This window comes from Mytilus galloprovincialis, chromosome 8, assembly GCF_965363235.1.
Source record: "Mytilus galloprovincialis chromosome 8, xbMytGall1.hap1.1, whole genome shotgun sequence".
NCBI classification, from domain to species: domain Eukaryota; kingdom Metazoa; phylum Mollusca; class Bivalvia; order Mytilida; family Mytilidae; genus Mytilus; species Mytilus galloprovincialis.
Window position 1 is genome coordinate 90,135,239 of NC_134845.1, and position 16,495 is coordinate 90,151,733.

At 31.5% G+C, this 16,495-nt stretch overlaps 1 protein-coding gene across 1 annotated transcript; it reads right to left on the bottom strand.

The window, feature by feature from the left end:
* Window positions 1-143: 143 nt before the first annotated feature.
* Window positions 144-7,200, bottom strand: LOC143043820 (uncharacterized). The gene is made up of 4 exons (XM_076215998.1): window positions 7,066-7,200; window positions 1,578-1,938; window positions 456-957; window positions 144-150 (listed from the first exon to the last, which is right to left on the bottom strand). The coding sequence occupies exons 1-4, from the start codon at window positions 7,156-7,158 to the stop codon at window positions 144-146; spliced, it is 963 nt and encodes a 320-aa protein (XP_076072113.1). The 5' UTR covers window positions 7,159-7,200.
* Between the last annotated feature and the right edge of the window lie 9,295 nt (window positions 7,201-16,495).

A 16,495-nucleotide genomic window follows, 5' to 3' on the forward strand; every position in this document is an offset into this window, starting at 1 on the left:
TATACATTTTGTTTTTATATCATGTATATATATTATGTATGTGGAAGAATATAAATGGGTTCTCTTACATTCCTGGATGAAGCATAAACAACATCTGGGTAAACAATTACATTTGATTTTTAATTATTTGCAGCTTTTTACACTCAATACCTTAATTTTACAGAAATAGTGTTTCTTAAAATATGGCATTATCGTTGCTAATGTCTTCACAAGCTGCAACCAAGTGATGGATGAACTTTTTGAAAATATCAGTCCTAAAATTATCTTCTTTAGAATCATCCACAATAGAAAATTGGCTTTGAATTATTCTTATTCTTTTTGTACTCTTATTTTTTACTGCCTTGTACAACTTGAAACCTGATGACAATACAAGAACACCAAGTATTTTAGACTGGAAATGTAAATGACAAAGCATGTTTTCAACCACCTGTCGTTCTGTCCTGTGTTGATGATACTTTTCTAATTCTGATTTAATTTCTACAACACATATGCATTTAGGAACCTTTGTGCAATCTTCATCCCAGATTACTAAGTCAGGACTTTTAGAAACAATTTTTGGCAGTGAACTTTTACACTTCTCATACACATCCTGATCATGCTGATGAACTGCCTGTGTATACTGATTAGTCATTGCATTTTCACCATATTTGACATCTGAATCAAAATTGTCAAAATGTTGGTTACAACCTTTATTTGATCGAATACTGTATCTCAATTTACAGCTATAGAAGTCTATGAGGTGTTTTCCTTCCCCTACAATACATTGTCTTCGTTTTCCTTGTTCTAAAGGATGTAGCCATATTAAAGATAATACTTTGTTCCAAGCTTGTACAGCTTGACGATGAGACATTCCATTCACATAAGCAGTTTGAATGCTTTCACTCATCTGTTGGAGAAGACATCCCATTGTTGTATCAAGTAAACTGTTTTCGTTAGGCAACTGAATTGGAGCCGGCTCTGGAAATAAAAGTATGGTACATTTAATAAATCTTTATTCTTTAGACATTTATTTATTAACTTACAACATGATTCTTTATTGATTAATTATTTTAGAAAACAATTAGCTTAAATTAACTTTAAATCATGTGTCAAGGGTACTACTTATACAAGTGATTTCAGGATCAATTTTTAAAGTAATTTTTAAAATCATTAAAACAAGTTAATTTTATAAGTAAACATGAGAACACTTCGCTTGATATTTTTCTCACAAGCTTTTTTTATTGGTTTAACAAAACTGTTCCACAAGAAAACAACTTTATACAACATGCAGAAATTAACTTTTGCTCAATGGGCCTGTTACTTTTTGAACTTTAGTTGAAATATGAATAAACTTGATTAATTTGTAGATTTAGTACATGACCTTGCAGTTGATCCTTCTAAGTGTAAAGAAGATCATGTTACTTAAAAATGTTGACTGCTGTCTGATGATTAGAGTTGTTAATGAATATTAAATTCAGGAAAAATTCCCAAGCCTTCTTTCCAAAGCTGTTGTCTTTTGAAGTTGACATGTTGACAGCTGACTGATTGACAATTGATAAATGGTTGGACAAATATTGTATCATACATTTAATGCATACCTTCAATTATTTTCCAATGTCCATCTTTATTTCTTGCTTTCGGAAACCATCTGAGTTTAGATAAGGAGTCAAAACACACATCTGTCAATTCCATTACTTCTTTCAATGTTCCTGTAAGTGGTAATTTCAAATTCATTTCATGAATGATTTGATTTTCCTGTCCATTAATTGAAAGTGGGAATGTCATATTATTGATAGTATATGAATCTCTGTCTATGTTCTTTTGATACACATCTTGAAGATTTCTTGTGAAGAAATGAACAGTCACTGGACAACCTGCATTTTCTTCACCAATTATTTCCATATGAGATACAGCATTCTCATATGTTGAAAGTACCACACACGGCTCTGTGATGCTAGGCTAAAAAATATAAAAAAAAATAAATGTTTAACCCATATTATAATTAAAAAAAAAAATCGTGAACAAAATAGTCAATAATACATAATATTTATACAGTTATACAGTACACACAGAGTACTAATTCTCATACTCCAAACACAATGTAAAAACTTGATGTCACACCAAGAAACTCCAGCAACACTCTCCAAATCTTGTTAAATTTAATTAGAGATATATAATCTGTTTTTATAAAAGAATCCTGCACAACTTTACTTATCAAACTTATATTCAGCATTATCATGATTATTGTAAATATAAACATGATAAAGTTGCCATTGTTGATTACATAGTACGACATAATGAAAGAATGTAAATAATTTTCCAATCTAACAAGGACAAATATCAATAAAATATATATGTGTATAATTTTTTTTTAAATCATTTCATTTACCTTTTCATAGCTTTCAAAAATAAAACTGAATATGAAAAAAAGTAAAATCACAAAAATACTGAACTTAGAGGAAAATCAATTCGGAAAGTCCATAATCACATGGCAAAATCAAATAACAAAACGCATCAAAAACGAATGGACAAGAACTGTCATATTCCTGACTTGGTACAGGCATTTTTAAATGTAGAAAATGGTGGATTAAACCTGGTTTTATAGCGCTAACCCTCTCACTTTGATGACAGTCTCATCAATTTCCGTAAAATAATTGAAATAGGAAGAAGTGATAAGCAATGTTGACCTGTACATGATATTACATGTCACTGTAAGACCATGCAGTCATGTTTTGTTGATTTTTATTCCTTTAAACTGCAATCAACAGGTCATAAAACCCTCCCAGATGGGAGTAATGACTTGGTGATTTGGGAGAGAAATCTGTGTTTTACAGTGTGACACTGTGTTACACCCAAATCAGTGTTGGGAGTATCAGATTACATCCTCTCTGTGTGTACTGTAGCATTATAAAATGTAAGACATCAACATGTCCAAAAGACCAAGGTTAAACAAAATGCATTGCAGACCTAGTCCTGGAAACAGTATATGAAGATTTGGTGTAAACCTTGATTCACACAAGTTGAATGCAAATCAAATGAAAAATAACCAGATGCTACGCAGGGCGTAGCTTTATACGACCGCAGAGGTTGAACCCTGAACGGTTGGGGCAAGTATGGACACAACATTCAAGCTGGATTCAGCTCTAAATTTGGATTGTGATTAAATAGTTGACACAGCATAGGTTTCTGACACAGAATGAATGAGGTCTTATAAACTTAAAATTAGTTTTTTGCCTTTGAGCAATTCACTATGCTGTTGAATATTAATCCTCTCAAAAAAATGTTTGAAGAACTTTTCTTTTTATTTATGAAATCTGATATTAGAAAAATTACCCCCCCCCCCCCCCCCCAATTTTTTTTCACATCCCCCTTTCCCTTATTCCAAAACTGATCTCAATTCAAATTTCTAATGGAGTTTGCAACAATAACTACTCATTTAAATACAACATAAAATATTAACATGTAAAAAAGTGCTTGTTATCACTGAATGGTAAAGATTGTTTTAATTTATCAGTTGGTAGTAAAAGTGAATATACATTGTATATTGTATAAAACAATGATTTAAGTTGATTCAACTAATATTCTGGACAAAGAAAGATAACTCAAATTGAAAATTTCTTGCTATTGTGCAATATTGTGCAATTAGATATTTCTTGCTATTGCGCAATACTGTGCAATTGAAAATACTTGCTATTGCACAATACTGTGCAATTGAAAATTTCTTGCTATTGCACAATACTGTGCAAATGAAAATTTCTTGCTATTGCACAATACTGTGCAATTGGAGATTTCTTGCTATTGCTGAATACTGTGCAATTGAAAATTTCTTGCTATTGCACCATACTTAATATAATAATTTTGGATCCTGATTTGGACCAACTTGAAAACTGGGCCCATAATCAAAAATCTAAGTACATGTTAAGATTCAGAAAATCAAAGAAGCCCAAGAATTCAATTTTTGTTAAAATCAAACTTAGTTTAATTTTGGAACCTTTGGACTTAAATGTAGACCAATTTGAAAACGGGACCAAAAATTAAGAATCTACATATGCAGTTAGATTTGGCATATCAAAGAACCCAAATTATTCAATTTTTGATGAAATCAAACAAAGTTTAATTTTGGACCCCGATTTGGACCAACTTGAAAACTGGGCCAATAATCAAAAATCTAAGTACATTTTAAGATTCAGCATATCAAAGATGCCCAAGAATTCATTTTTTGTTAAAATCAAACTAAGTTTAATTTTGGACCCTTTGGACCTTAATGTAGACCAATTTGAAAACAGGACCAAAAATTAAGAATCTACATACACAGTTAGATTCGGCATATCAAAGAACCCCAATTATACAATTTTTGATCAAATCAAACAAAGTTTAATTTTGGACCCTTTGGGCCCCTTATTCCTAAACTGTTGGGACCTAAACTCCCAAAATCAATCCCAACCTTCCTTTTATGGTCATAAACCTTGTGTTTAAATTTCATAGATTTCTATTTACTTGTACTAAAGTTATAGTGCGAAAACCAAAAGTCTTCGGACTACGACGACGACGGCGACGATGAAAACGCAGACTACGACGCCAACGTGATACCAATATACGACCAAAAAATTTTCAATTTTTGAGGTCGTATAAAAATTCTACACATTTAAATTGTCTATTTTTTATTGGTTGGACGGGCGGGTTCTTGACATTTCAAATAAATTGTCACCTGCTCATCAATGTGATAGGGTAAACTATCACCCTCTCCTCCAACCAATACAAATAAGGCATTGTAAGGTGAAGTTTAATAAATTAATAATAGGTACACTCCTGAACATTGCTGAAGTCAAACATCAACACTAGACATATACTTTTTGTACCTTTCTGAATGGTTTTTATATTCATGATATATATTTATAAAAATAATATTTTGAGTCACAAAAAGTGACTCTCTTAAATGTCTTATTACATGTATTATTTTTATCTTTTTATTTTTTGAGAAATTACATACAAGAAAATACAAAATGGTGGCTTTCTTAGTTTAAACATTTTCTGATGGGTTTAAAAACACAAATCACAAATTTCTTTGATAATTTTAATTTGGTAATTAGAATCCATTATTTGTTTTATTAGTTGTTATTGGCTTTGAATGAGCTTTCAATCACTGTGAATACTCTCATATCTGTACTTAGTGTCTATTTTGTTGTTGGGATGTACAAGTACCCAGTCATGTCCACTTTGTGTTATTGTTAGATGTATTGTATTTGTAGCCATCCAATGAGTTGAGCCTTTTTTTACTTATTTTTATCATGTTTATAGTTAGTTCTTATGAGCAAAGAGCATAACATTTTGTAAACTAATGCTGAGTTCCGAGTAATTCGAATTTGATTCACATTAACTAATTCAAATTAGTTTAATTCGCCTTCGAAACATTTTACGTCATAATAAACGGACCCGGTTTCGGGCTATAATTATAAACATATATACTATAAAAAAGTCATGTAGTTCAAATAATAACCTGAATTTTGACGTCTTGAAAGAATAGTGTATATTTTTTTGCTTTGATGCTTTTATTATAAAATAAAGTAGCCTTTTAAAACGTAATAATTATTTGGACTTAACTAGCATTTAACCCTTAATCAAAACAGGGGCGAGTTCGATGACACACAGGCACTTAGTCCAAATACAATGTAGTTATAACGTCTTGAAAGGCTATAAATTTAAATATATGTGTTTGCTTTGACGCCTTTGGTGTCCATGTAAGGCCTCAAAGCTAACAAATATATTACCCTTTCAAGACGTCATATTTATTTGGAATACATTTTGTAACAGGCATTAGATGATTATCTATCAATTTGTTGTATACAGCTACATTTGTGACAATATTCTAGTATTTTCCATTTAGTAGATTGAGTAAATGTATCAAATGCATATTTTTTTTATGTTGAATGAACGTAATGCGTGCAGAAGGTCCAAAGGGGGAGATGGAGATGCCAGACGTTCGGATTTTTTTCTGCATTGTTGATACTGGTGTGTATGGATGCTAGATTGAGAACTGGTCAGCCACAAATATTTCAGTCTTAAGGCCTAAAAAAAAAAGATATGTGTTTCCGGTAACATCATTTTGAAAAATTGGGTCGGTAGGTCGGAATTCTTTTTTTTTTTTTTTTTTTTTTTTTTTGACATCGTAAATGAAATCCGGAAAATTATCATGTTTTTTCCAAGTCCGGATCCGTAATTAGTTTCAAAAACTGGAAGTGTGCCATTTGCAATGTTTTTGAAGCACCTGCTGTGCAAATTTCTTGGATTTTAACCTATTTGGAATACCTTTTGACATTAATAAAATGTTTTACTGGCTTTCTATGCAAGAGGAAGCAAGAGAGAAAAAAATATTATGTCATCTATCAGAAGCCTGTGTCAAAAACAGGGTTGGTTGATAATTTTTTTTTTTTTTTTTTTGGAAGATCCAATAAAAAAGTTAGGGTCGGGGCTAAAAAACAGGGTCGGTCGGGTTACCGGAAACACGGATCTTTTTTTTCTCGGCCTAATATACGGAAGTGATTATATAGTTTGAATTTATTATATTTCAATTTTTCTTCTTCTTGAAATTGTATATGGATAAAACACCATTTTGATAAAATTTGGGAAATTTTCTTTTTGGGGGCGGGATGTTATGCATCTGTTTTGTATGGTCGTATGTGTTTTGTAGTTAAGTCATGTCCCTTTGTATGATGATGAGGCATTTGTCATGTGATGTTAGATCTGTCTCTTTGAAATAAACGTTCTATGGAAATAGATGTGTTTTATTGCTCTTTAGCAAATGTAACTTTAGCAGCATGGGGAGGCAAGTATATGTCCCCCCCCATGTACGTAATATATGGGCAATGGGAAGATGGAGTCCTGTGTTAGGCTGTGAGGTGATTTTTTTGTTCGTTAGTTTATATGGTTCATAAGTGTATCTTTTTGTTTTTAGAAAATGTATTATTTTTATGAGAAATAACACTCTTTAAACTTTTTCAGAGTTCTCATAATTTACAGACGGTCCGAGACCTCTTGTGGACGAGTTGTCCAATATTCGTTAGTTGTACACGTAAACCATTGACTTACTGTAATGTGTAGCTTTGGTGATCTCGATGAAGTGTTTATTTTCTTTTTTATCGGCGATAATGTTGACTGAGAGCTGTTCCTCTTTTTAGACATGTTGATAAATTTATTGTGTCTAGGGTAGAACAAGTAAGGGGAAAGGAACGCAATGATAATACGCTCAGAGGGTCACACTAACTACCAGCATACATATATGAAGTGACAAGAAGTGACAAGAAGTGACACTTGAGAAAACACATTATTTTATGCTCAATGAATAATATTCACGCTTCGATGAAGTTTTCGCTATATGACTTGATTAATTTCAGTTCATTGAATTAACCAAATAACGTGTATGGCTTATTTTTCTTAGTAAATAAATTAATATAGTACATGTATGATGATTTTTTCAAGTTAATGCATGTGTTGTGCATTCAGCTTTTATGTGTATTCCAGAATGTTTAAATTTCTACAACAATTTGTTGTTAAAGATCTGAAGTAATTTTTTCAAACACGTAGACAACAAAAAATTACCAAGTTATACGGACTGGGACTAACATGATAGTCCGCCATGCAGTATACCCAGATAGCAATACTTTGTTGGGCCAACATTGGTGATGGTTGGCACAGTTGGTAAATAGTTGGCGTTGGCAGCACAACAAGAAACCGACGTTGGCCCAACAAAACTCAGCCAACAGTTGTTTTGACACTATTGGCCCCTTGTTGGCCCAACAAAACTCAGCCAACAGTTATTTTGACACTATTGGCCCCTTGTTGGCCCAACGACTTTCCACCAACTGTCATTTTGGTGTTATTGGCCCAATGTTGGCCTAACATTTTCTTACCAACTGTTATTTTTAAAGTAGCTTGCCCAACGATATTTGACTTACGTTATCCATTGGTTCAGTGTAAGATCTTTTGACTGAAACTACTGAACCAATTTTATTCGAACTTTATTTGAAAGATTCTATGTTATCATAGAGACTATAGATTGTGTTTGAAGGGCATTGAGGACTTAGTAAAAAATCATAAAATAAAGTCTTCCCAAATAGGACTATTTTAAACCGTCTGTGCCAAGAGCTAGAAATTTTTTAGTATTTTGAATAATTCAAAAGTTTTTAAAACAGTATATTTATAAAAAAAACCCATATCATTGATATTTGAGGGCCCTCATGGGGTTTTTGATTATGTGATTACTTGGCCGTTTTTTTAATGATTATTTGATTATTAAGCCTAATATTTCATGATTATTTGATTACCTAGGACTGTATTTTTAGTTAATGATTATTTGATTACTAAAGATAAGCAAATATTTAATGATTATGTGATTATATTGGCAAAAAAATGGTGATTATGTGATTACTAAGACCCCCCCATGAGGGGCCTCATATTTCATGACAATATTGAAATATGAGCCAACATAGTGCCAACAATATGCCAACGTACTAAGTTCTTATCTCCCCATATTATACCACAGATTTTTAAATTTTTTTTTAGATATTATTTCAAAGTGCAAACCAAAAAATGTGCTCTTCATTCTCTTTATCTAATATTTTCAAATCTGTGTAGTCATTTAAATGTATTTATCTTAATGATTGAATAATTTTATGCACAAACAAAAAATACTTAAAACCAGCCCAAAAAAATAAATACAATTTGAGTATAGTTTCTGCAAGTTGTTAAATTAAACAACTAAACTCAGCTGCTCATTTGCCACGAGTGTAATACAGTATTGTTAAAAGATATAATACTTTAAAAGTTGTATTGCCTAAGGAATGGACAGAAATTATACAAAAAAAAATATTCATAGGAGAAATGTTTCTCGCTCTATAAATATTAATGTCATTTTCAAAGATAAATTGTCAGAGTTTTCTATGTGTTCGACAAAAGAACTGTATTTATTACTTACTAGTAAACTATGTCAGCATCCTATTTGCTATAAAAAGTGGACAGAAGTTTTTGAGATTGAAGAGAATGATCTTTGTAAAGTATGGAAAAACGTTAATTTCTATTGGAAACCATCTATTTTAATGGATCTAGATTTCAAAATAGCACATTATTGTATTTTCACAAATTCTAAACTTATGACTATGAAACTTATAAATTACAATGTATGTGATGTATGTGAAAAGGAAGTAGAAAATATCACTCATTTATTTCTATTATGTTCTGAATTAGTAGAATTTCATCTGTTTATGCAACAGAAGTTGTCAGTTTTATTTGATAATGTTGATTCTGACAAAATTGATAATTTAGTGTATGAAGAGGTATTTATGTTTGGTTTATTTGGATCTATCAAAGGCGTAAATGTAAGTTTTGTCAATTTCATGTTATCTGTAGCGAGATATTGTATCTTCAGAAGAAGGAATTTACTTAAAAATTTAAACAGTAATGTTGATCTTATTAGACTATTTAAATACACTGTAAAACATTATATAACTTACCTGTATGAATATTTGTGTGATGCAAAATGTATGAGAAATGTTTTTGAGAAACACTTTTTAAAAAATAATATTCTGGTACAAGAAACCGAAGGTGTCATTACATTTAATTTCAATCTAATTATTGTGCTGATTATATATATGTGATTATACTTAAAACATTGCTTTGTGATATTTTTGTGTAATATGTAATATATCTGTTGTATATATATGTTGAAGAATTGAATAAAGATAAAAAAAAAAAAAAAAAAACACGAGTGTAATATCACACTCTCCACTTGACAGCCGAGATAGACCTGCAAATATATATACATTATTTACAAGAGATAAATATTTCTTAATACATAACATGAAATGCATGAAGCCATCGTTGGCATAGTGCTGTTCGACCAACATTGGTCCAACATAATTTTTAAACTAGACGATGTTGGTAGACTGTTGGCAAATAGTTGACATTATTGACAGATTGTTGGCAAATAGTTAACCTTGTTGGCATACTGATGTTGGGCCAACAAAGACCCAACATGTTGGGCCAACTGAGGGCCGATGAGCAAAATGATGTTGGCCCAACATAGTTTTCCAACATTGGCTCAACAATGTTGCCAACAGAATGCCAATATTGGCCCAACACATGTTTGCTATCTGGGATATATGATAAACATATTATAAGGGCGTTTTTCAATAAAAACGTGATTTCTTGTCCCAGCCACCCTAAAATAAAATGTGTTTGATCTTTCCAAGTAATTTTTCAATTTAAAACTTAAATTAAAACACTGTTTAAAAGCAAAACATTGAACAGAACAATTAGCACTGTTCGGCACGGCTGTGTTCATGATATATATATTCATATAAGTAAGTAAGTAAAACTTTATTTGGATTCGGCATATTGACAAACAATACAAACATAAGCTCTAATACGCTTTTCACCGACTATAAAACATATACAATAACAAATAAAACAAGGCATGCAACATGCAATAAATAATAAAAAGCAGCACCAAAAATTAACTCTAAGCAAATAGCATATAAATACATGTTTCATGCAAAATACCAAAACATATATATGAAGCACTCATTTTTTTTTTAAATTTGCAGTTTAAAAATTATCTTAGTTATTTCAAAAAATTTACAGGTAAACTTATCTCTCTTATTACACAACAATGAAAATACTTTAATTCAGTATAATTCTGACTATATATACAGTCAGTGATTAGTATAAAACATCTTATTTTAAAACATCTTGTTGACACCTAAAATACATAATTTGCATATATCTAAACCATTAATGCTTACTATGAATTTAAATTGCTCTAACTTTGAAAAATAGAAAGGTATAACATAAAATTAATAATGTTTTTAAATAATTCTTCACTTGGCTTTTCAAGTTTGGTACATGTAATAATAAAATGAAATTCATCTTCAACTTCTAAATTACACAGTTTACAAATCCTCTCCTCTACAAGTAGTTTCAGATATCTTTCAATATATAAATTACCATTACTAAATTCTTATTGTAACAAATATTGTTCGGTTGAGTTTATTTTAAACCAGAAGCAATTCAGCACATATTATATCATAACAGTACTAGTTCGGTATAATCGTAGGCAATACTTCATAGTATAAATCATGCAGATGATTGTCATGAAAATTTGATATACATGTATATGTGGCGTATTTCCATTATTTTCCTAAATTACATTCTTTGTTCATAATAACTGAACTAATTTAAAGCAGACGCATTTGCACAATGATACCTTTTAGTAAACTATTTTCTTAAATTGTCATATTTTGGACATTTTGAAATAAAATGAAACTCATTCTCGATATCACGATGGTTCAATAAAATACAGAATATTCCATTTCTTGCTCTTTTGTGAATCTACCATATTTAATATTTAATTTGTGTCTATACGTAGTTATAAATCTAATACATTGTCAACTTAATATAAAAAAGAAGACGTACAGCATGATTGCCAATGAATAAATTCTTCACAAGAGACCAAATGACACAGAAATAAACAACTATAGGTCACTATATACGGCCTTCTACCATGAGCAAAGCCGTAACCACAAAGTCAGCTATAAAAGGCATCGAAAAGACAAACGTAAAACAATTCAAACGAGAAAACTAACGGCATAATTAATGTACAAAAAACGAATGAAAAACAAATATGTATAAAAAGAAGGACGAAGGATACCAGAGAGACAGTCACACTCGTAAATCGAAAATAAACTGACAACGCCATGGATAAAAATGAAAAATACAAACAGACAAACAGTAGTACACATGACACAACATAGAAAACTAAAGAATAAGTAACACGAACCCCACCAAAACAAGGGGTGATCTCAGGTGCTCCTGAAGGGTTAGCAGATCCTGCTCCACATGTGGCACCGTTGTGTTGCTCATATTATAACAAATCCGGTAAATAGTCTAATTCGGTAGGTCACATTAATGAAAGGGAAGGGGATTGTAGTTACAAAGTACTGAACATATCCGGTATCATTTGAGAAACGGTTATTCCTTAACGGTCAACCAATTCGTGATGGTGTCCGTAAAATTAACGAAGGAATGATTTCACCTATTATAACACTTGGTTTAATAGCTTCCTTGTGAGAAACAACCTCTATCAAGAAAATCATGATAGGATGTAACACATCAACGAACGGCAACCACTGCGTTACAGGCTCCTGACATGGGACAGGCACATACATACAGAATATGGCGGGGTTAAACATGACAGCGGAATTCCAACCTTCCACATAACCTGGGACAGCGGTATAACAGTACAATATGAGAATGAACTATAAAAATCAGTTGAAAAAGCTCATCACATGGATACAAAAAATAGAAATATGTCTTAGTCTTAGATGCATGATTTTTTTATTAGTTGTTAGTGGCTTTGAACTAGCTGTCAAATAACTGCGAGTACTCTCAGATCTGTTCATTACGTCTTTTTGTGTCGGGATGTATAAGTACCCGTCCACGTCTACTCGTATTTTTGTCCATCTGATGAGTTAAGCCTTTTTCAACTGATTTTTATAGTTCGTTCTTATGTTGTACTGTTATACCACTGTCCCAGGTTAGGGGGAGGGTTGGGATCCCGCTAACATGTTTAACCCCGCCACATTTTTTATGTATGTGCCTGTAATTCAGTGGTTGTCGTTTGTTTATGTGTTACATATTTGTTTTCGTTCATTTTTTTACATAAATAAGGCCGTTAGTTCTCTCGTTTGAATTGTTTTACATTGTCATATCGGGCCTTTTATAGCTTACTATGGGGTATGGGCTTCGCTGATTGTTGAAGGCCGTACAATGACCTATAGTTGTTAATGTCTGTGTCATTTTGGTCTCTTGTGCACAGTTGTCTCATTGGCAATCATACCGCATCTTCTTTTTTATATGGTTACTAGACTTTGGTTTGATAACATAGCATGCAGTGCAAACTTAAATGCATAGATTATTCAATGAAAAAGGTGTACTATATCAAATTTTTGCAAAATCTTTGTTTGTTATTACGAAAAAGCCCCGACAAAGACTAATTTAATATTGAGTCGTTGTTTTAAATTATTACGAATTATGTCTAGAAAACGATTTTTTTGTGTATTTTGCTTTTTGTTTACCTTTTGTATTTGACTTGGTATACATTATTTATTGAAGGAAAGGGGGAAACCTTGAAATAGATTTTTCAAATGATAAACATCAGCTTTAAAATGTGTAATACCTTCATTGTTAATAGTGAATAAGCAACAACTTGTTGACACATAAAACAGTCATATGAATCATAGGAGATGCAGTGTATACATCAATCAAACAGCAAGTAAACAACATAAAACTGAATGGTTTGAAATTTGCTGTTTTTTGTTTGTTGTATTATTTTTAGAAGAATCTCAATGTTAAGATATATATACACTTCTGCTCACGTGCAAGTGGCGGAGTTTCAAAAAAGAGTCCGGTTATTAATCATATGAAAAAAAGAAATAATCTAGAAAGCCGTGAAGAATTTTTTTCTTTTCTTTTCTGTTTGGTCGTTTTCCTCTTCGTTTAGTTTTTGCTTATTTGTATGTGTCTGCAGAAAACAAATAAGACTGACGTAGAGCTGCGCTAATTTTTCAAAATTGTGTGTGTGTGCGTTAACTCCTTTATGTTTTGTTTCGCTTGACACCACCAAGAAAGTAAAATGTATATAGATTATTTCGGACCCGGCCACAAAAATATACAAGAAATCAGTACATATTTAAGACAAAATGTAGTTCCTATGAGTAGCTGTAACTTTGTGCAAAAGTAAAAGACAATGGGTAATGAATTGATATCAAGTGAATGGCTCCACGTCACAGGGTGACGGTAGAACCGTACCCGTGACGGAAGTTTCTTTTGAATGATAAAATAGATATATGAAAGTATAATGGGGACAATATTTGCCTTGTTGCCAATATCAGAAGTACCTGTTCTTATACTATCCACTTTTTGGGAACCAGTGTGCTTTGCTATGTAATATGTTGGTTTTTGTTCACCACAGTCAAAGCGGGATCAGATAATTAGGCTATGAAATAACTGCCACTTTATTCTAACTTAAGTCGAAATAGCCACGAATGCTTAAAAATGCATAGTGGTTTTAATTCAGAAAACACATGTGAAGCACGTGCGTGTCTGCAATTCTATATCATTCTTGTTTTTTTCTCTCTCCTTCTCTCAGAAAAATACAAATAACAGTTAATGTTTAAGTAGACTTAAGTGAATTTCTAACACAGTGGCATTAATTTGCATGGAATATTTGCCACTAGACGTTAAGCAATTACAATCAAATCAATTCACTTCACTTGATGCAAAGAAACACTCGCAGTGCTTATAGTCTATCCGATTTATATGAAAGTTTTTGTCAGCAATTAGTGTACACGAAAAATTAAGTAATGCGTGATTAAACGGAGATGAGAGGTAATTGTCAATGAGACGGCATCGCACATCCTAAATAGAACAGAAAAAAGACTACTAGCAACAAACATGACAAAGATTTAAATCTTTTGTCTCATTATACGTACGGGTTTCACTCCGTCCCGTCGAGGGCTATGTTCCCAACAGACCTAGAGAGTCAGTTTCATCAGTTAATATTTTCAGACTTCTGATTTCAGAAATCCATCAACAAAGACAGTGTTCAGATACCAATGTGACCAGTGTTTGTAAGAATAACGTTTTATTTAGTTTGAATGTGAAAAGAATGTTCAGATATGCTATGGTTTCGGTGTGTATAAAGAAGATTTAATCATAAAGAACAACGATTGTCTTACTAAAAAAAGCACGGCCAAACATAAAGATACTAGAACAAAGGGTTGACAGAAGACACGATAAGAAATAGCATAAACAAACACATCATCAATTGTGAGGATAAATAATCAAGAGTTCAGACCGATAGGAGAGATGTACATGTTTGAACAAAGAAGCAATGATTGGTATATCACGTTCTTACAACACCAGAAAATGCAGATACTTGCTACAGATAACGCACTCATAATCGTGAATTATAATTAAATGTTATAAATACATAAAAAAAATGAGAGAATATGATAGAAGATTATTACAATTACTTCCCTATTGTTTTTCAGAAATAAAAGACTTACCGAGTAAGTTTCAGTTTATATCTAAAACATTCTATTACAAAAATCATTTTTCAACCATGACTATGTAAGTGTATTTAATCTTTGACTATACTATGTCTTCATAGTTTTTTCTTTGTCATGCTTTCTAGGTGTTCTATTTTAGCAAGATAATATGTGGCATATCCGAAAATGAACAAAAATTAATATCTGGTCTTACTGACCACCATCTGTTGAATAATTAGGGAAATATGATGTTTTAGAGGGAAAACTTATACACACTTTATTGATCAAATATGGACTAAAATCAACTAGAGAAACAGTGGAGTATAATGATTTCAAGTTTTTTTTTCTCGGAAAAACTATAGTAAATCAGATATCAAATAAATATAACCAACTGTTCATTACTGTTAAAAAAAATTTCAATTTCCCTTTTTTTTAATTTGTTTTATAGAAACAACCCTACAAGGTGAGCATACATTCTTTTTACTTTCATAAGTCAGTATTAAAAACCTATCATTTTGAGAAAAAAAATCATAAAATTGACTATGCTACCTTTAATTTTGATTTAACATTAGAGTTTTCTACAAACGTTCATAGAAGTTTATCTTTAACCTTCTATTGCAATAAGCATATAAAGATATAAGAGAGAGGAGAGATATAAGAAAGAGACATTGAAATTCATATTAAGTGAAATAAACTGAATGTAATAATTGCTGTACATACTATTTTAACAATAAATGATACTTATACTTAACTTAAAAAAGTAAATATTTCTGAGGGACTTTAATGCAACCATTCTCATTCTGCACTTTGTGTGCCGCATTCTGCACTTTCTGTGCAGACGTTAAAAGAAAGCCCGCAAACAAGCGTGAAATTTACTCAGCACATGGATATGTGTAAAACAGCAATATCAAATGATATTGTTTTAAAACTTAACATAAGCATACGCACGATAGAATTTAACATAGAAAGAAAAACGTTAAAATTATTCGAATAATCATTTAAAAAAAGAGCATAATTTGTCAAAAAGTAATATGACAAGCCATGCCCACATACAATTCCATTAGGATTATGGAATTCCTTGTGTATTTATTGAGAAAAAAACCTTTTAAACATTTAGTATAAAAAGAAGATGTTGTATGATTGCCAAGGAGACAACTCTCCACAAGAGACAAAATGACACAAAAAAAAACGAACTATAGGTCACCGTACGACCTTCAGCAATTAAAAAAGCCCATATCGCATTATCAGCTATAAAAGGCCACAAAATTACAAAAAAATAATGTAAATCAAAAGACAAAACTGGCTGCCTTATTTATGTACAAATAAGAAACGACTTTTTGCTTATGTTCACGTTATATTTTACAGTTGGCAAATACATGGACGATTTTTGTAAGTTTGTATCTATATACACATTG